This window comes from Panthera pardus, unplaced genomic scaffold, assembly GCF_024362965.1.
Source record: "Panthera pardus isolate Hobbes unplaced genomic scaffold, ASM2436296v1 HiC_scaffold_10, whole genome shotgun sequence".
In the NCBI taxonomy this organism is placed as follows: Eukaryota; Metazoa; Chordata; class Mammalia; order Carnivora; family Felidae; genus Panthera; species Panthera pardus.
The window spans coordinates 44,374,450-44,395,383 of NW_026526655.1; the positions used below are offsets into that span (position 1 = coordinate 44,374,450).

The following is a 20,934-nucleotide window of genomic DNA, read 5'->3' on the forward strand; positions in this document are numbered from 1 at the left end:
TTTTTGTGCACACTGAATGATGGCAATGTCAGATGGTGATATCAAATATTGATGTCCCATAGATGTTTAAAAACTGAATTGCAGGTCAGAAGTTCCTTCTGTGATGCCTGTTTGTCTTTTGTTCAGAGGGCATTCAGTACATATATTTGATCTAAGTTAGAAAAGTAACTTTTGGCCAAAGTCTTGACAGTATCTTCTTAAATGTTAATTTGCTAGGATTAACTCTTTTAACTCCCCTCCCTCTGAAATGCTTCACTGAATTCCTTTTTTCTGACAAATGTGCCAATGCTTTAGCGGTGATGAAATGTTTGCTGCTGGACATCTGGGTGTATTGGGATACAGAAGAACATTCTTCTGAATCAACAGTGGATCCTAATGGATAAGGTAAATCTTGAGTAATTTTGAGTATACTTTGAGTAATACTTCCAGTATTTTGAGTAAGCTACGTTCTGAATAGAATTAGGCTTTCGTTGGTAACAGTTAACTTTCAGTTTTGTTGGTGAAGACGTATCTATCACCTCTTAATGGGCCAGATTTTTGCCTGCTATTGAAGAGGAGTAGGGGATCAATAATTTTTCCAAAAAACTTGAAATATACCAATCCTAATGTAAAAGAAGTTCTGCTCTGGTAAGGTTAGGATTAAACTACATCAGTGTCCTATTATCAAGCGTATTTCATCTGATCCTCAAACGAGAGAATACTAAGCTTATATTTTTAGTTAAAAAAAATCTTCAAATTCAAGCAAAGTCTTTCATGTCAATCTCCGCTAGGCAAACGGGGCCGGTGAAGCCCAGTCCAAGAGGGCCTCCAGGGAGCCACTTCTCTTTGCCCAGTCAGCGGGCGTCAGCGGGCGTCAGCACTCGGCCGCTCCTCCAGCGCGGCCTGATCTCGCCTTCCGCCTTCGCCTAGGCCCCGCCCCCTAGCCAAGCCCCACCCCGTCCGCTTCTTCCGCTCTCCACCCATTTCCTCCCGCAGGGGTTTTCGCCCTGCCCCTCAGCGCCCTCCGGTAGCGGAAAAATCCCGCAGTGGGCCTCTCTGGCCGCCTGGAGGACTTGTCATCTGTGTCTTGAGGCGCCCGGCGTCGGCGGCGGCGGTGGGCGGGTCTGAAGTGCGGCGCGACTAGCCACTCTTGTGCGCCTGCTCTGACTACTTTAAGTTTGTGGGTGTCTTCGCCATGGGGCTGCCAGAGGTGTGGAGCTTCATGTGCAGGTGAGTGAGCTAGCGAGCTGCCAGCGCAGCCTCCTGGGCTGCGCTCGCCGAGGTGGCAGAGGGTTGCAGGTGGTGACTGCCTGGCCTCGAAATTTGTAGTCACTTTTGGAGGCCTAGCTCTTAGATCTGAGCCCGGGCCCCTTTCTGTATGTCGCTCTTACTGTGTTTAGGCGCCTTCTTCGCAGCATCACCTTCGTTTTCTGCTATTCTGGTTCGTATTCAGCCTTGACCTTGTGGTGTCTCCGCATTGGGTGGGGACCCCCAAATGTGGGGCAACGATCAGGTGGAAGGAGCGGGAGGTGTAGGAATTCACCTGAGGCAGAACAAAGAAGATAGAAGTTTATTGACTATATCGCAAGGGAGCCGCGAGCAGGACTGCATGCAAGAGGCTGCACGGAGGCCGTGAATGGGCCTGTTTTTAAAGGGGAAGGTTGATGAGGTGTGGCCACGTATGGAATTTATTTCTTGGCAACTGTGCCTAGTGGTAAGTAGCTCATTGTCAGTTAGGGCCACTAAATATCTCGAGGTGGGTCGCCTGATGGGCCGATATGTATTCTACATTCCGTTGCTCAAGCCTGTGTGCCTAAAAGCGGTCTCCACAGGGCACACACAACTTTCTTTACTTTTGACCCCCATTTCTTTCCTTTCTTCAAAGCTGAGTATAGTTTGGGGGACACGCGGGGTTTCAACTCGGAGGATTTTCGTGCCGTGTTTTGTGCAGCTAACAAACGCGCCTGCTTTGGCAGCTGTTAACACCTGTGGACGTGGTGTGCCTTTCTCGTTCAGTTCTGTTGGCTGGCTCCAGCGTTAATACAGGTGTACGGAACGTCCAGGTTGGTGTTGTGGACACATATTGTGGTTTGGTGGAGTATGTGTGCGAACTTGGTGTTCAGCTTTTGAAAGTGCTGCTGAATGCAGCTTGAGCTCGGTTAAGGAAATCTAGTCGTAATGAGTTTAGGAAGTTAGGCTGCATCAGTCTTGAGGCTTACTGCCTGCCTCTGTGCATTCTGGTAGCAGCTGTGACCACTTCAAAGGAGAGCCATCTTATTTACTCCATAACTTCAATTGCTGGGTTCTTTAGCTTTTGAGTTTGCCTTGGGGGAAAGGGATGGGAGCATTTCTTTGGTTTAAGAACAGTGGTTACTGCTTTAGGGGAAGATGTCTGGTTGTTTAACATTGTATTCACAGACCTGGATCTCAATAAAAGAAAAGTGGAAGAGTTTCTTTTTTGTTTTGTTTTGTGTTTTTACTTAAGTAATCTGTACGCCCCCCCCAACCCATGTGGGGCTCAAGCTCAGAACCTTGAGATCAAGAGTTTCATGCCTTTCTGGGGTACCGGCATGGCTCAGTCGGTTAAGTGTCGGACTTCGGCTGAGGTCATGATCTCCAGATCTCCAGGTTCCTGAGTTCGAGCCCCATGTGTGGCTGGCTCTGTGCTGACAACTCAGAGCCTGGAGCCTGCTTCAGATTGTCTTCCTCTGCCCCTCTCCACTCACCCCCCCCCCCCCATACGAATAAACATTTAAAAAAAAAAAAAAAGAAGAAGAGTTGCATGCTTTTCCGACTAAGTGAGCCAGGTGCCCAGCAATGTGAATGCTTTTTTTTTTTTTAATAGCATTTTATTTTTTAAAGTAGGCTCCATGCCCAGTGTGAGATCTCAAACTCACAACCCTAAGATCAAGAGTTGCACGTTCTACCAGCTGAGCCAGCCAGGCATCCCATTTGTTTTTGTTTTTTTAATACCTTGAAATTAGTTGTCCCTGTGTCTCTGAACATGGCAAATATTAAGAAAATCAGCACGTCATTATTGCTGCTGCTTTTTGAAGTTGTGAGTAAACACCGGATTATTTGAGAAACAAATAGGAAGACATACTGGTTAACAAAATTACCTGACTTGGGAAAGAATCTGACACCCCTAGAGTTCAAGTTGGCTTTATTCCACCCCCTGATCTCAAGGTTGCAGACTGGTTAGGTGAGTCCCAGACCATTTTTGGGGTTTAAATCAGGTCTTTTCCAGGACCTTGGAGTGGATATTACCCTAGCAAAGCAGAGACCTGAGGCCAGTGTCATCTAGTCTACAATAGCCTAACCCACAAATGTATTAAGGAATAGGGTGCCACAGAGTGCTTTTGAGAGGAAATAAGTCCTCTCAGCTGTGGTTGACATTGTTGTGCAGTCCCCTCTTGAACTCTGGTTTCCCTTGACTTTTCTGGCCCTGTCTTTCCCTCCTCCCTCTCCACTACTTCTTATCTTCCCCTAGTGCCAGTACAGCCCTTGGGGTTTTTTTTTTGGGGGGGGGGGGAAGGTTCCAAATAAAGCACAGTTCTCTGAAGAAAACTCTCAAATGTGTATGTCTAATCTTGATTTATCCAAAGTGCTAGTGCTGGCCACACTCACCTGAATGTCTCATTTGTACCTCAACTGTAACTAGCACGTAAGTGTAACCCTTACTCCTCATCTGCACTTCCAATTTCTTGGAACTCTTATTATTCTTCTACATTTTTAAAGTTATGTAAATTCTCCCACATTCCCAATTCTTATTTCTGACTGCTGATTCAAATTTGAACAATCATTTCAAATTTTTCCCTTGTTCATTTTGCAGAAACTTGTTGGTGGACTTCTTCCCAGTTTGAATAGCTTCCGCATCTCACTGCCAGGTTAATCTTGCTAAAGTTCAGTTCTGTGTCTGCCATTCTTCTCCTAAGAAGTTCTTGAAAGGTGTCCTCCTACCTCTGGAATTAAATAAAAATTTCCCAGCCCGATTTCAAAGATTTGGCCCCAATTTACTCATGAATTCTACCAGACTTTTATATTCTAGCTTCTGGGAGTTCTAGGCACTTTGGTTATCCTGTAGCCAATCTGGACTACTTGTTATCTTCCTTATTAAGGCCTTGAAGTCCCAAAGGAAAGCAGACAAGAAACAGATGTTTAGATAAAAGTAATAGTTATAAACTCTGATAGTGTCTTAAAGGAAAAGTATAAGTATGAGAAGAATGGGATTTAGAAAGGAAAGAGAGGGTCAGGGAGGCTCTTCAAAGAGATTGATCTTTTAAGTTGTTAAAGGCACTCAGTGCCTTATCCATTTGCTGTGTACTCTGTTGAACTACACTATTTTGGTTCTTCTTGAGCTGCCTCTTTTCTCTTTCACTACATACGTAGTTGTTTCTGAAGGCTCAATATTTGATTCCCTTATATTTTTTCTGTGTTAGGAGTCACAGACCCAAATGCAGAGGCTAGGAAGGAAGCATTGAGTGATGCTGTCTAGATGACAGCACTGGGGACTAGTAGGGAACTATGAGCTAGAGAAAGTGCTCTGTCTAAAGGAGCCAGCTTCTCAGCCCCAGGCATTGTTGCCATTGTAGAATGTAGACCTGCAGTTTCCATAACTACTAATTTTTCTGGGAAACTGCATTTTTAGGTGGAACCTTTTGGTTTCAAATGTTTGTTGTTTTAAAACACTGCTGACCAGACAAAACACATTTGTAGACCCAGCATTCAGGCCACTAATTTTCAACTGCAGATCCCTCATCGACTCCTCATAGAGAGCTGGCAGGTAATTTTGTGACATGTCTTCAGTCCTAACTTTTCTTTCAGACTCCAGTCTGCTTGCTCTTGAATGTTTCTACTTATGTCAATACAGTCTCAAGAAACTGAAAATGGAATTCATATTTCATTCTACAAACCAGCTAGTTTCCTTGCCAGCCTTTTCAGTGCCTATATTCTCTTAGCTATTCTCGCTTGAAATCTTGGAATTGCTGTTGACAAAGTTCTTTTCCTTGAATTTTTACTAATAGTTCCTAGTAAATCATTCCTTTGTTTCTGCAGCTGCTGTTTGTCAGTTCATGCCTGAATTACCTGGCCTTGGGTTTCATTTTTTGTTCTCTTCACCTTCTCCCTTGCCTACTTCTGCTGTAATCTTTATTAAGCACTATTTTCATGATCTCATCTTAAAAAAATTCATGAAAAGTTGTTTAATTTTGTAAACTCGTGAGTGCTTTATTGGTTAATTGCAAAAAATCTCCTGACTGATAATGTTCTTCTCCTTCTAAGTCAGTTGTTTTTACCTTTGGCATTTATCAGAATCACTTGGGAGGTTTGTTAAACACAGATTTCTGGGCTCACTCCACAGTTTCTAATTCAGTGGGTCTGGGGTGGGGCCAAGACTTTGCATTTCTAACATGTGTCCCGGGATGCTGATGGTGCTGGTTCAGGAAGCACACTTGGAGAACAGCTGCCCCAAGCAGACCAGTTGACCATCACCTGAAGGAAGTAAGTCTGCTTAAGTGATTTAGTAAATTAGCAGTAGCTAGAGTGTGCGTGTCCATTTCTCTCCACCAGATGGCAGTCTGGGAGCCAACAGGAAGGAAAGAGAAGACCATAAATTCAGAATTGTTTGGGGACTCTAAACACTCAAATACATTTTTTAAGATGTAAAAGATAATAGCAGATTTTAAATAATGGTTGAGTATAAATTGGAAGAAATAAAATTAATGATTATATGGAGTCTGGTAAGGAACCTTTTAGCTTTTTGTGTTTTGTAGCAATTGCTCCAGAGATTTTTGTGACCTTTAAGTGCTGTGCACAGTGCTTTGCACTTGCGTTTGGTAGGTATACATTGACTTTCTTTGAGCTAAAATTCTATCTCCCAGATAAAACCAAGACTTGAAGCCAGGCCTGGGTTTCTGTATGCAGCAGGTAGTACTTAAACTATTACATAAGACATGCCAGTCTGGCAGCATTGTGTTTAACCTTGAACTGGCATTTGGGTACTGGTCTTATTAAGGAATTCAGGGTTATTCTGGATCTAAAGAAATCAGTCCTTAAATCTTTGATAATTCAACTTTATTTTTTTGGAATTTTTTAAGTTCAAAAAAATTTTAAAAATGGTGCTTCACGATAAGTATAGTTCAGATTTTAAAAGTCTATATGAAATCCCTATTTAGAAAATACCCCTAAATAAGCATTATGCTAGTATCTGTCACTTCAGTTTAATTTTTACAAAGTTGATTTTAATGACCACTTGTCTGCACTTTGGGATCACTTAGAGGAGCTCCAAACAAAATACCTATGCCTGTGTCCGACCTCCAGAGTTTGATTTAATTGTTCTTGGCTGTGAGCTGGGCTTTGGAATGTTTACTAGGGTTTCCAGGTGATTCTAATGTTCAGACAAATTGTGGAATTACTGGGCTAGAATAAGAATATTTTACTTGTGGTAAGACAAATTCAAAACCTGCTAGTCCAGGAATGTGAAGTGTGACCAATTTAAACAAATTAGTGGTTTCCCCTTTTTGTTTTTTGTGGTATTGTGCAATTTAAGTGTAATATAAAAGAAAACATTCTGGAAAAGTTGGATTACAAATGTTTTTATAAATTAAGTCACCTGAATTTATAATTCGGGGCACTCCACGAACTGTGATGTCATGACCTGAACCGAAGTCAGACACTTAACAAACTGAGCCACTCGGGCGCCCCGTGGTTTTCTTTTTTTTTACATAAGAAAATAGATACGCGTTGGTAGGTGCTAACTGTTCATATTCACACAGAGACAGTGTATTCTCTGAGCCAAATATACAGAGAAAGGAGGAAAAAAGCTAAAATTCTATGTACTACACAGGAGCCCAGCACCCTCCAGCTTCCAGCAGAGCTAAGGGAGCAGAAGGTTGTTCTTTTTTTCCTCCACAGAACATTGTGGTGTTGATTTCATAAAATTTTTAAGCAGGAAAGGATACAAATGAATTTGGAACCAGAAGGGATAGGGATTCTGTACCCACTGTATTCTTCTCAAGGTATTTCCTCCTAAAGTAAGTTGAGAACCATAGTACAAATCAGAAGGGGCTTCAAAAAACCAGAGCGACTGAACACAAGAGGTGGGGGAGGTGGGAAGATTGAAAGTTGCTTGTGGGGCCTGGAGAAAATTTAAAAAGGTTAGAATCCATTAGCGTTCCCTTAGTCATCTTCTCCTCATTCTTCTGTCTTTGCTCCAACTCCATCATCATCATCATCATCATCATCATCATCATCTTCATCCCCTTCATCAGCATGTCAAGAACCAAGTAGTACTGTAATGGATTTGGCCAAATATCTTTGATGAGCTCCCCTAACCTCATCTGCACCTGCATCAGAATCATCAGTAAGCCAGAGAAAGAGCTCTGTGGTTTCCTCATGCTCTCTCTTCCTGCTGGCTTTATTCTGCATTTAACTTGAACATTTTGTCACATCCTTTCTGGATTTCCATCTGATTTCAGTGTACTTTGAAGATGGATTACCACTCTCATTTTGATGAAATTCTTTGGAGAGAACTTTATATTCAAAGTAAGGGTTTTTTTTTTTATCACAATTCTGTAACGTGATTTAATATCTTCAAATTCTGTCACTCTAACTCCTGTCCAATAATGCAGTGCAGATACTTGTGGATGAGTGACAAATGTTAACCCAAAGATGTGGGATTTGGGCAATCAATTCCAACCTCTTCTGGAAAAAATTGGTCAGTGGCATTTGTTATAGGTCTGTTGCGCTTTCAAAACCTCATTGGCTTGTTCATTAAGTCTATTGCATTCTGTACTTCATTAATGCATTCAACTGCTCCTTGTGTTCTTTTTCTGAGGTCTCAAGGGCTCCATCGTGGTTAGGGTTGAGTTTCTTTTAACTGACTTTGGTGGGGGTGGGGATGGTGGAGGCAAAGGGTGCAGCAGCAACTTGGTCTAGCTGCCTCTAGTAATATTTTAAAAACTGTCATCTATACAAAACCATTACAAAACCAATGAAAATATTTACTTAAAAATATTTAAATAATACTTTTGACATGGAAACATAATCACAATAGAATTACAAAAAGAAAGCAAGATATAAAATAAACATAATAGGGGCGCCTGGGTGTTCTGTCACTTGAGTGTCCGACTTCAGCTCTGGTCATGATCTCATGGTTGGTGAGTTTGGACCCTAAGTCGGGCTCTGTGCTGACAGCTCAGAGCCTGGAGCCTGCTTCAGATTTCTGTGTCTCCCTCGCTCTCTTCCCCTCCCCCACTTGTGCTCTGTCTGTGTCTCTCTCAAAAATAAGTAAACGTTAAAAAAATAAAAACCTTAAAATGGGGTTAGAGAAGGTCAGTAAAGGGTGGGTTTAAGATGTTTGGATGAGTTAAGTGGGCATTTTGACAGCATGGCTTCTTTGGCATGTTTGTGATGTTTAATGGACATCCTTGCAGTTTAAGATGATTTAAAATAAAATTCTCTCCTAATGATGACTTGAGTTCTGCCACTTGATGGGAAAATTAGAAGAACGTGTAGGATCTTATTTGGAATTGACATTCTATGGAATTGACATTCTCTATCATAATTTTATTTTTAATTTTGTTTTACTGGAAAGGAAAGATAATGCTCAGTTTTATTTTTAAAATTTATTTCTGTTATTTTTTTTAGAAAGAGAACATAAGTGGGGAGGGGGCATGGGGGGGAGGGAGGGAGAGGGAGAGGGAGAGGGAGAGAGAGAGAGAGAGAGAGAGAGAGAGAGAGAGAGAGAGAATGAGAATCCCAAGCAGATTCTGTGCTCAGTACAGAGCCCAGTGCAGGGTTAGATCCCACGACCCTGGAATCATGACCTGAGCCAAAATAAAGTTGGACACTCAACTGACTGAGCCACCCAAGTACCCCAAGATAATGTCACTTTTAAATATTAAAAGTGTACAACTTACATTGTTGTAGGAAAACTAAATGTATACACACACACAAAAATTGTTAGTTTGTTTCCAGTTTTTCCCTTCTGTAAATAATTGTGAACATCCTTATAAATCAAAATTTGATCATATGTGATTTCCCTAATACAAATGCTTGTGAAATTACTAGGTGTAAGGGTATGATCATTTTAAAAGTTGTGGAACTGTGCTTCCAGATTGCCTGCTGGAAAGGTAGTACCAATTTGTAGATTTCACAGCAGTGTCTGAGAATGCTTATTGTGTCTTTACCAAACTCTTTTTTTTAAATTAATACTTTATTTTTTAGAGCAGTTTTAGGTTTATTAAAATATTGAGTAGAAAATTGACAAATGTGTGGCATGTCTCTACCATATAATCCTACAGACTAATTTCACTGCTGAAAACATTCCATGTGCTCTACGTATTCTTCCTTTTCTCCCTCCCCCAAACTCCTGGTAACCACTGATCTTTTACTGTCCCCATGGTTTGGCTTTTTCAGAATGTCCTGTAGTTGGAATAATACCATATGTAGCCTTTTCAGATTGGCTTCCTTTGCTTAGCAGTATATATTTAAGATTTCTGTATGTCTTATTGTGGAATGATTGATGATTTCTTTTCATTGCTGAGTAGTATTCCATTGTATAGATATACCATAATTCATTCATCCATTCACCTATTGGAGGACCTCTTGATTACTTCCGTATTTTGGCTATTCTGAGTAAAGCTACCATAAACATGCATGTGCAAGTTTGTGTGTGTGTGTGTAAGTTTTCACTTCATTTGGGTAAATACCAAGGAGTGTAGTTGCTGGATTATGTGGTAAGGTATGTTTAGTTTTGTAAGAAACTGCCAAATTGTCTTTCAAAGTAGCTGTACCATTTTGTGTTCTTACCACAAAGAATGAGAGTTAAACCTTTAAAAAAAAACCAAAAACATTTTTTTCTAATATTATTTAAAAGAGGCTAAAACAAAAGGAAATATGGTATTTATACATTGAGACATGACTACCCACATTACTGTGTTCATTGTATTCTACATTTGTTTCAGGTTTAATTCATTCAAAAGGACGAATATCATACTGCAACATTTGGTAAGTTTGGACTCTGTTTTGCTGGCATTATTAGATTATGATGTGTAATATAAAATGTTCTTAGGGAAGTGGAAAATACCGGAAGATTTTGTTGACCTTTATGCCACATGGTTCCCAATTTTTTAAGACTTGTGTCAAGACTTGACACAACTTGTACAAGATGGTAGAAAGTTATGAATAAGAGTGTGGTCTTTGGGCGCCTGGGTGGCTCAGTTGGTTAAGCGTCTGACTTTCGGCTCAGGTCATGATCTCGCGGTTCGTGAGTTCAAGCCCCGCGTCAGGCTCTGTGCTGACAGCTCAGAGCCTGGAGCCTGCTTCCGATTCTGTGTCTCCCTCTCTCTCTGCCCCTCCCCTGTTCATGCTCTGTCTCTCTCTCTCTCTCAAAAATAAATAAATGTTAAAAAAAAAAAATTAAGGAGTGTGGTCTTCAGGATGATTGGGTTGTTTTTTTTTTTTTTTAATTTTTAAATGTTTTTATTTTATTTTTGAGACAGAGAGAGACAGAGCATGAGCAGGGGAGGGCCAGAGAGACAGGGAGACACAGAATCTGAAACAGGCTCCAGGCTCTGAGCTGTCAGCACAGAGCCTGACGCGGGGCTTGAACTCATGGGCTGTGAGATCATGAACTGAGCTGAAGTCAGAAGCCCAACTGACTGAGCCACCCAGGTGCCCCTGATTGGGTTTATTTTTATTTTTTGATGTTTATTTACTTTTGAGAGAGAGAGAGACAGACAGAATCCAAAGCAGGCTCCAGGTTCGGAGCTGTCAGCACAGTGCCCGACCTGGGACTTGAACTCAAGAACTGCAAGATCATGACCTGAGCTGAAGTCAGACACTTAATTGACTGAGCCACCCAGGTGCCCCAGAATGCTTAGGTTAAATAATGGGTCCACTACTTAATTTTGGGTAGATTATCTCATCTCTCTCAGCTTCCTTTTAGATGTTACAGAATGAAGATAATACTATCCATTTTAGAGTGCTTATGAATGGTAAATAATTCACTTAAAAATCTAGCACTAGTGCTTGGTGTGTAATTATTTTATATTTGTTAGCTACTATCGTTCAAATAACATTCTTCCAAAGCTTAGATGTTTTTAGTTTATCATTTTGCAAGGAAGAAATAATTTTTATTAATTTTTGTGTCTCTCTGCTATGGATTGAATTTTATGTTCATATATTAAAATCTAATCCCCAATGCAATGGTATTTGGAGGTGGGGCCTTTAGGAGATGATTAGGTAAGAAGGGTGGTGTTTTCATGAATGGGCTCAGTGCTCCTATAAGAGAGACCCCAAAGGGCTTTCTCACCTCTTTTCCCTTATGAAGGAGCACACAGCAAGAAGACAGTCTTTTGTGAACTAGAAAGAGGGACTTCATGAGACTACATCTGTAGGTGCCTTGATCTTGGACCCCCCAGCCTCTAGAATTGTGAGAAGTGTTGTATAAGTCACCCAGTCTATGATACTTTTGTTATAGCAGCTCAAATGGACTAAAATACTCTTGTGTAGCCTGGCAGGTACCTTGTACATAAAAAAACAAACAAACAAAAAGCCAAGTCACTCTGATATAGCACTTATTGTATGCCAGGTGCTCTTCCAAGTACTTGATATGTATTTGCTCAGTTAATTCTCATTGTAGTTCTATAGAATAGATACTGTGGATCTTTTAACTGTAATTCTGAAACCTCAAAACCAAAAGTTTGTGGTTAGTTTGTGATAAATGCATTTTGTGACAAAATCTGACCTGAATGTACTTGAAGCTCTTTTTTCTTTATCCTAATAGGTACGCATATTCATCGTGTGCTGCAGAAGTGTTAAAGCATTTTACTGCAGTGTACTGACCAGATTCTACTTGGGATGTTTTTTATAGCATTAATATGTATTGTGTTACCTTTCCAAAATCTAGAAAATTTTCTGAATTTTGAAACATATCTGGACCCAAAGGTTTTTGGTTAAGGGATTATATGGCTTTATCCCTATTTAATGGATCAGAAATTGAAGGACAGAGAGGCTATGTAATATGTATGCCTCACTGTCACCCAGCTAGTAAATAGGAGGTGGAATTTTAATCCAGTCGGTCTGGCTCCATAGACTTTCCTATTGCACTTTACAGCCCGAGGCAGAGTGGGCATTAAGTAACTATTGCAGAATCTGTTTCAGGTAAGCCTAAGTGGAGATGGGCAAATTAAGACTGGAATATCCCATCCTACCCTTAATTATTTTAGTCAGCATATATACATGGGAGCTGAGGAGTTTCTAGGAATAAGAACTTAATATTACAGGTTCATATTTATACACATGCACCCAGGTAGAATAGAAAGACATGACAGAATCCAGATCACCTGGACTATGGTGACCTGAGGCATAAACCACAGTGTGAGAAGGAAGATAAACTGAACTTTCAGCAGGGCTTGAAGACTGAATCATTCTTATCCCAGTGTTGGCTTTTACATGTGCTTCAGAGATCGGCTGTATTCCAAGGAGTCCTTCCGTGACCCTTCTAAGAAAGCCAATAGAGCAAGAGCCCTTTTTATTTCATAATGGAGTGATGAAAGCATGCTACTGATGGCAGTACTATTGGCAGAGTTATGAGAAGTGGATAGGACTGATTTATGATAACAGTATGACATTCGTACCCTTCAAAGATTGTGGATGAAGACCTGAACCTGGAAAGGGGGGCAAGGTTTATCAAGCTAATGCAAGCAAGTAGAACCTATTAATGAGGTTTCATTTGTATCCATAGGCTGATGTGGACATATTTTTGCAAAACTATTCATGGAAAGATTTCTTTCTTTCTCCATGATATTCTATTAAAAACATTTTTTTAATGTTTATTTATATATGAGAGATAGAGTGTGAACAAGGGTAGGGCAGAGAGCGAGGGAGACGGAATCTGAAGCAAGCTCCAGGCTCTGAGCTGTCAGCACAGAGCCCGACGTGGGGCTTGAACCCACAAACTGTGAGATCATGACTTGAGCTGAAGTCAGATGCTTAACTGACTGAGCCACCCAGGCGCCCCTCCATAATATTATATTTTAAACTCTTACACAGCATTTAATGTGCAAAAGCTCATTTCTTCCATATAAATTCGATCTCAACACGGAGAAAACTGTGGTCTTATTTCTGAAAGTAGTTCTTTTCCATATGAAGGTTCACTGGATGGGCTGCATGAAAGGACACTAATTGTTTTCACGACAGCAGTCAAGTCTTATTTTGTATATCTAGGTGATGATCTAGAATCTGTGTCAACCAATTTATAATCTACGGTTTTTGAACAGATACACATTAAGTGCTTGCTTTATATGCAATGAACTAAGTACTTTGAGATACTATTATGAAAGACCATTCCTGACCTCAAGAAATGAATAGTCTAATAAAAAGGCCTAGAAATATTTACTAATATGAAAAGCTTCTGTACAACAAAAACCCATCAACAAAACTAAAAGGCAACTGATGGAATGGGAGAAAATGTTTGCAAATGACATATCAGATAAAGGGTTAGTACCCAAAATCTATAAAGAACTTACTAAGCTCAACACCTGAAAAACAAATAATCCAGTGAAGAAATGGACAGAAGACATGAATAGACACTTCTCCAAAGAAGACATCCAGATGGCCAACCGACACGTGAAAAAATGCTCAACATCACTCATCATCAGGGAAATACAGATCAAAACTACCATGAGACACCACCTCATACCTGTCAGAATGGCTAAAATGAACAATTCAGGAAACAACAGATGTTGGTGAGGATGCCGAGAAAGGGGAACACTTTTGCACTGCTGGTGGGAATGCAAACTGGTGCAGCCGTTCTGGAAAACAGTGTGGAGGTTCCTCAAAAAATTAAAAATAGAACTACCCTATGACCCAGCAATTGCAGTACTAGGTATTTATCCAAAGGATACAGGAGTGCTGATTCGAAGGGACACGTACACCCCAATGTTCATAGTAGTGCTATCAACAATAGCCAAATTATGGAAAGAGGCCAAATATACACAATGGGTTACTACTTGGTGATGAAAAAGAATGAAATTTTGCCTATTACAGCAACATGGATGAAACTAGAGTGTATTATGCTAAGTGAAATAAGTCAAAGATATATAATTTCACTCATGGAATTTGAGAAATTCAACAGATTAACATAGGAGAAGGGAGGGAAAAATAAGATAAAAACAGGGAGGCAAACCATAAGAGACTCTTAAATACAGAGAACTGAGTATTGTTGGAGGGGAGGTAGGTGGGATGGGCTCGGCACTAAGGAGGGCACTTTTTGGGATGAGCACTGGGTGTCCTATGTAAGAGGTGAATCACTGGGTTCTACTCCTGAAGCCAAGACTTCACTTTATGTTAACTAACTTTAATTTAAATTAAAAAAAGGATATTTGACAAAGTGTGGTAAAAAGGCCAAATAAATTAAAGGTGTGAACAAAGGTGGGATAGAGTGATACTGACTTTATAACCAATGAAAGCTTACTGGAGGAAACTCATTTGATCTGGGCCTTGAAGAACAATTATGGTTTCAACATGTGGAGATGGGAATAAGTGGATGTTCATATAGTAATCCTAAAGTGATTCTATTATCTCCATTTTACAAATGCAGAAACTGAGGCTCTGAGAATAACTTGCTTGAGGGTGTACAGTAGTGAGTGGCTAAACTAATGTTTGCATCTGTATGACTCTAAAATCTGGTTTCTTTCTGTTAATAACCCTGTTATTAATGTATTAATGTAATAACCCTGTTGTTAATGTAGTTACACTATAACTAATGTATGTATATGTGTCTGTAGTTGTATCTCTATCCTGTGTGTGTGTGTGTGTGTACACACACACACACACACACACACACACACACACACATATAAGCTAAGCATGAGATCATTCTGATGGCATCTCTGACTTTAATCCAGAGCCCCAGGGCAGGGTTCATTATAGAAGCTTCCCTTCTTGTTTATCTATAACTTTCCTCTGTTACTTATTTCACCCGTGTATACATGCAAAGCAGTTTCAGAATTGTTAACCATCCCCCATGAAAAACAAATTTTCCAACTAGAGCACAGTGTTGATAGACAGTTCTTTTGTATTTATCTTTACATTTTCTAATCAGATGACTGTTTTCCAAAGTTACTTGGGTCAGCTCCCCTGAAGTCACCACCATGATTACGTCAGTGATGCTATGTCATACATGTGTAATTTAATTAGATTTGTCACAGTCTGCATTCCATGTTGGAATCCTGTGACATCTTAGCTGTCTTTCTTTTTTTTAGCATAGTTTGTATACATTGAAGTTTACTTTTTGTGACGTACATTTCTGTGCGTTTTGACAAATGCATAAATCATGCGTCCAGCACCCCACAACCATACAGAGCAGTTCTATCACCTAAAACTTCCCCTGTGCTTTCCCTTAGTAGTCGGCCTCTGCCACCCCCAACCACTGATGTGTGTTATGCCCCCATTGTTGTGTCCTTTACAGAATGTCTTATGAATGGAATGATACAATATATAGGCTTTGGGGTTTGGATCCTTTCACTCGGTGAAATGCATCTAAGATTCATCTATGTTGCATGAATCGATGACTTGGTCCTTTTTATCACTGGTATTCCATTTTGGATATGCCAGTTTGTCCGTTTCCCTGTTGAAGAGCATTTTGGTTGCTTCCAGTTTTTGTCAATTATGAGTGAGGCTGCTAAACATTTGTGTACAGGTTTTTGTGTGAACATAAGTTTTTAATTCACTTGGATAAATACACAAGGGTGCAACAGCTGGGTTGTATGGTAAGCCTATGTGTAACTTTATAAGTATTTGCCAAATTGTCTCCCAAAGTCATTGTACCATTTTGTAGTCTCACCAGCAGAGTGAGAGTGCCTGTTGTTCTGTACCTTTGGCAGCGTGTTATTGTCTGTGTTTGGATTTCAGCCATTTTGATGTGTGTAGTGCTGTCTCATTGCGTTTTGTTTTTTTTTTTTTTTAAGTTTGTTTATTTGAGAGAGAGTGTGAGTGAATGAGTGCACGGGAGGGGCAGAGAGGGAGGGAGAAAGAATCCCAAGCAGGCTCCCAGTGCCGAGCCTGATGTGGGGCTCGAACCCCCAAACCGTGAGCTCATGACTCCAGCCAAAACTAAGAGTTGGTTGCCCACCTGACTGAGCCACCCAGGCACCCCCTCCTTGTGGTTTTAATTTGCATTTTCCTAATGATCTTCAGATGATTTTGAGCATTTCCTATGTTTGTTTGCCATCCACATATCTTTGGTGAAGAGCTTCAGGGTGTTGTTTTTTTTTTCTCATTTTAATATTGGGTTTTTCTTACTGAGTTTTAAGAGTTTATATATTCTGGATGCAAGTCGTTTATCAGATATGTGCTATTCAAATATTTTCTTCCAATTTCTGGCTTGTCTTTCATTGTCTTAATAGTATCTTGTGCAGAATGGAAGTTTTTAATGGTGATGAAACTCAGTTTATCAATGTTATCCCATTAAGCCTTAATGTTTGGAAGGTACTGTGAACCACGGTTTCAGGGATGTGGCCCTCACAAGTGTTCCTGTCCCTCCTCCAGGGATAGGCTGCTTTTTTTTTTCCTCCCTTTCCTTTGCCCCTCATTTCTTTTCCTCAGTTGTGGTTGGTAAACACTGAAGTCTTTGGGAATGGTTTCGAGGTTCTTCCCCCATGAGATTAAGGCTTTTATTTTGTAGACCTCCATTTACTTCCCCCACTATAGTGAGGCTTCACCAGAACCCTGGGCTACAGACTTTGAAGTCCTTCCTCACTCCCCTGCAGATTTAGCCTTTTGTTTTGTATGAAAGATGAGGGGAAAGGATTTCTCTGTACCTGCTGTTTCCCTATCCCAGCCAGCACCACACAGGAGAGCTTTCTCCAGTTTTCCCTGAGAGCTCCTGGTTGGATTCCAGGAGGAAAAGCCAGCCAGAGAAAACCCTGCATGACTGTGACCTCCCCAGGAGCTTCATGCTGTCACATTTGCCCACATTTGGCCTCCAGCAGGTCATCAAAAATTCTAATTAATCTTCCTGAAAGCTTTTGCCTGAAGTAAGCAAATATTTTGGTCCTGTGTCTCCCTGAAGGTACTTGTCACTCTCCAGATTTTATTACAGCCATTTGCCCTGTGACCTCAGTTCTCTGGGCTTACCAGAAGCCATTAATTTGCAGTCTGTTCAGCCTTTTTTCTTGTTAATAAGGTTAGGATGAGCATCTTTTCAGCTCTCAACATCTCTGAGCTGAAACCAAATAATAATAAAGTTTTGAAGGATTGCTTCCATATTGGGTGATAATTTATATAACTACTCAGTGAAAACCATGAAATTTTTTTTGGCTGACAAATTTGACTTGGGTTCAAACAGAAATTTGGTTAGTATGGAGATCTCGAGATGAAAGTTTATTAATACTTGCATTTAACATGCTTGTATGATAGGAAAACTTTTGTCTGTATTTTAAGATTTAAAATGATGTGGTTATCTGAAAAGTATAGCTGTTTTAATCTGTCATCTGTCCTGTCATATGAGTAAGGGTTTAATCAAGGAGGTAGAACCACTATGGGTATTTAAGGGGAGCAGAATATGCCATTCCTTAAATATGCAGCTTTCGCATGTGAATTATTTTGAGCTGAAGGCAGTCAAGACCCAGCGGATTTGGGAAAAGCTTTTTACCTCCCTCTCAAATGCCTGAAAGAAATTAGAAAGGAGCCTCAGACCCTATTTCTTTTCTTAGCTCAGGATGGTATATGAACCTCAGTTGCCTTGCTGCTTTTGAGTCTCACACCATTGTTGTCCCCCTTACTTAAGAAATGAAAATTTTCTCCAGTTAATCTGTCTTTATTACAGTGGGGGAGGAGTTTAGCCAAGAACCTGGAAGGGTAGGGGGAAAATTATGTTTTCTCCCCTACAGTATTAAGGAATAAAAGATTTAGTATGGGAATAAGATCTTCCACAATACTGACAGAAATTATGAGAGGGTCTAGAGAAGGAGTCGGAGGGTTAGAAAACTTACCATCTGTCCTACTCATCTACTAACACAAGTGGGTCAGTAGGAACTTGGACGAAAACCAGAGAAGCTAGGTACTTTAACCGCTAGAGTAGGTCTACAAAGAAGGTGATAGGCGAAATCTGGGGAAGGCTGTGTCTGCTGGTGGACTTGGTGTCCTTTTTGGTCTGGTTTCTTTTGTGATTTTTGTGTATAATTTGCTTTTACCACAAATGTTTTTAGTATCAGTAAGGTAAGAAAATGAAAAAATACAGTTTCCTAACTCATATGTTTACTTAGCATCTTTTTTTTCTTTTAGGGGATGAAAAAATAGATTTATTGCTATTTCTAAAAGTCAGAACTAGAGGAAGAGTAAACGTAACAGATGTTATAAGAACATAAGTACAAACAACTATTTTACAATAACATGTACTTGAAACACATTTTTGTACTGCAAACTATGAAAAATAACTCTCTTTAAATGATTTTAATATTTGCTCTTCCTTATATACAGTTGAATTTCCAGTGGGAGAACAAAGATGCTCACAGTTCTCTGGGCCTTGCTTTGTGAAAACTCTTCCTTAAAACTTTCTGGAATGCTCCATGAAACCAGTGTATGGTTTAGCAGGAGATAGGGGCTGTCATCAGTGCACACGTATATGCATGTTGTCCTATCTTCCCAACTCTCCCACACATGTGGGATCATTACTGGGGTTCAGGGGACCCCATGGACAGTCAAACAAGAGCGCCCTCTGGAACAAAGCCTTTTAACGAAGTTCCCTTTTGGAGATGGCTTAATACCTTTTACACTTAATGTATTACTCTTATTAAAAATTTTTTTTTTAAATACTGGTTTGAATAGGTAGTAAATACATAAGGCACAAAATTCAAAAAGTTCAAAGGGATCATACACTAAAAAGTCTTCCCACCCTTCACTTCCAAGTCCAATTTTCTTTCCTGCAGGCAATCATTTTAGCAATGTTTTCTGTATCTATTTAGAAATACATTCTGGGGTGCCTGGGTGGCCCAGTCGGTTGAGCATCCGACTTTGGCTCAGGTCATCATCTTGCGGTCTGTGGGTTTGAGCCCCGCGTCAGGCTCTGTGCTGACAGCTCAGAGCCTGGAGCCTGCTTCAGATTCTGTGTCTCCCTCTCTCTCTGCCCCTCTCCCGCTCATGCTCTGTCTATCTCTCTGTCAAAAATAAATAAACATTAAAAAAAAATTAAAAAAAAATACATTCTGTGTGTAAAAATGTATGTGTCCATGTACAGAGTGGGTGGGCAGCATTGTAAACACACTGCCTGGTTGTTCCACAACAGTGTATGGAGTGGTAGCTGCCTCATTCTTTTTATTTTTTTAATGTTTATTTTTGAGAGAGGGAGACAGAGAATTCCAAGCAGGCTCTGCGCCATCTGCACAAAGCCGGATGTGGGGCTCCAACTCACAAGCCATGAGATCATGACTCAAGCTGAAACCAAGAGTTGGACACTTAACTTACTGGGGTACATAGGTACCCCTGCCTCATTCCTTTTAAAGCCTCTATAGTATGCATTTTTGTAGGAATGGTTATAATTCTTTTAACCAGCCTCTCACTGGTAACATTTAGGTCATTTCTAATGTTTTGCCATTACTAATGACATTGCAGTGTATTCATTTTGCCCATATGTAAACATGTCTATAGGATAAACTTCTGGAACAAGGATTACTGTGTCGGTGTGTATGCTTTAAAAAAAAATTTTTATTTTAATGTTTACTTACTCTTGAGAGAGAGAGAGAGAGAGAGAGAGAGAGCGAGCAGGAGCAGGGGAGAGGCAGAGAGAGGGAGTCACGGAATCCGAAGCAGGCTCCAGGCTCCAAGCTGTCAGCACAGAGCCCGAAGCGGGGCTCGAACCCACAGACGGTGGACTATGAAATCATGACCTGAGCCAAAGTTGGACGCCCAACTGACTGAGCCACCCAGGTGCCCCCAGTGTATATGCTTTAAAAAATGGGTTGTCAGGTTATTTTTCCTAGGCTCTCCAATAGTTTTTGCTCCTACAGTATATCTGTTTCCTCGCCCTCTGGATATCACAGGATACCGAACTTCTTGCCAAGTTGGTTAAAAAACATTTTACTATTGTTATAGGTTCTAAGTTTTTTTTTTTAATTTTTTAAAATGTTTATTTATTTTTGAGAGAGAGAGAGAGCACGTGCGCACGAGTGGCGGAGGGGCAGAGAGGGAGGGAGATACAGAATCTGAAGCAAGCTCCAGGCTCCAAGCTGTCCGCACAGAGCCCGACGCGGGGCTTGAACCCACAAACTGAGAGATCATGACCCGAGCAGGAGTTGGATGCCCAACTGACTGAGCCATCCAGGCGCCCCTAATTTAATTTAATTACTTTAAGGGATGCTTGGGGAAATTTTTATTAGCTGTTATAAGGTCAATATGAATAATAGACTCTTTCCCCATACACAAATAATAATTAAAAACTATTAAGTGGTTGCCTTTTAAAATCTTAAAAATAAATGAAATAAAAACAATTGGAATACATCCAATGAAAGGTGTGGAAAATCTCTACTCAGGGAAATATAAAATTTTGAAATAAATTTTAAATTATATATAAAACACTCAATATTACAAAAGTGTCAATCCCACTAAATAGGTCTTTAAGTTCACTGCCATAGTAGTCATACTCCCTGCGGAAGTTTGTTGTAGATATTGACAAGCTGACTCTAAAATCCATAAGAAAACACAAAAGATCAAGAAAACAGTGTTGAAGGAAAACAATATTGGAAGACATTGGTATGCTATCAACAATGATTAAAATAAAATAGTAATAAAAACAATGTGGTAATGAGACATTAAGAACCAATGTAATCATTGGTACAAAACAGACCCACATAGATATGGAAATAAGAATTACAATAAAAATGTTACTTCAGAGCAATGAAAAAAGGATGGTTTTATTGCTAAATGGCACTAGGTCATCTGGATAGCCATATA

At 40.2% G+C, this 20,934-nt stretch overlaps 1 protein-coding gene and 1 pseudogene across 1 annotated transcript in view; one reads left to right on the forward strand and one right to left on the reverse strand.

Annotated features, from left to right (window-relative positions):
• HIBCH (3-hydroxyisobutyryl-CoA hydrolase) overlaps window positions 1-20,934 on the forward strand; it is a 114,868-nt gene that overhangs the window by 16,100 nt on the left and 77,834 nt on the right. The window contains 1 exon segment of the mRNA XM_053906907.1: window positions 9,945-9,987. Within this exon segment, the coding sequence (XP_053762882.1) occupies window positions 9,945-9,987 (43 nt within the window).
• LOC109269446 (protein SET-like) lies at window positions 7,171-9,638 on the reverse strand (annotated as a pseudogene).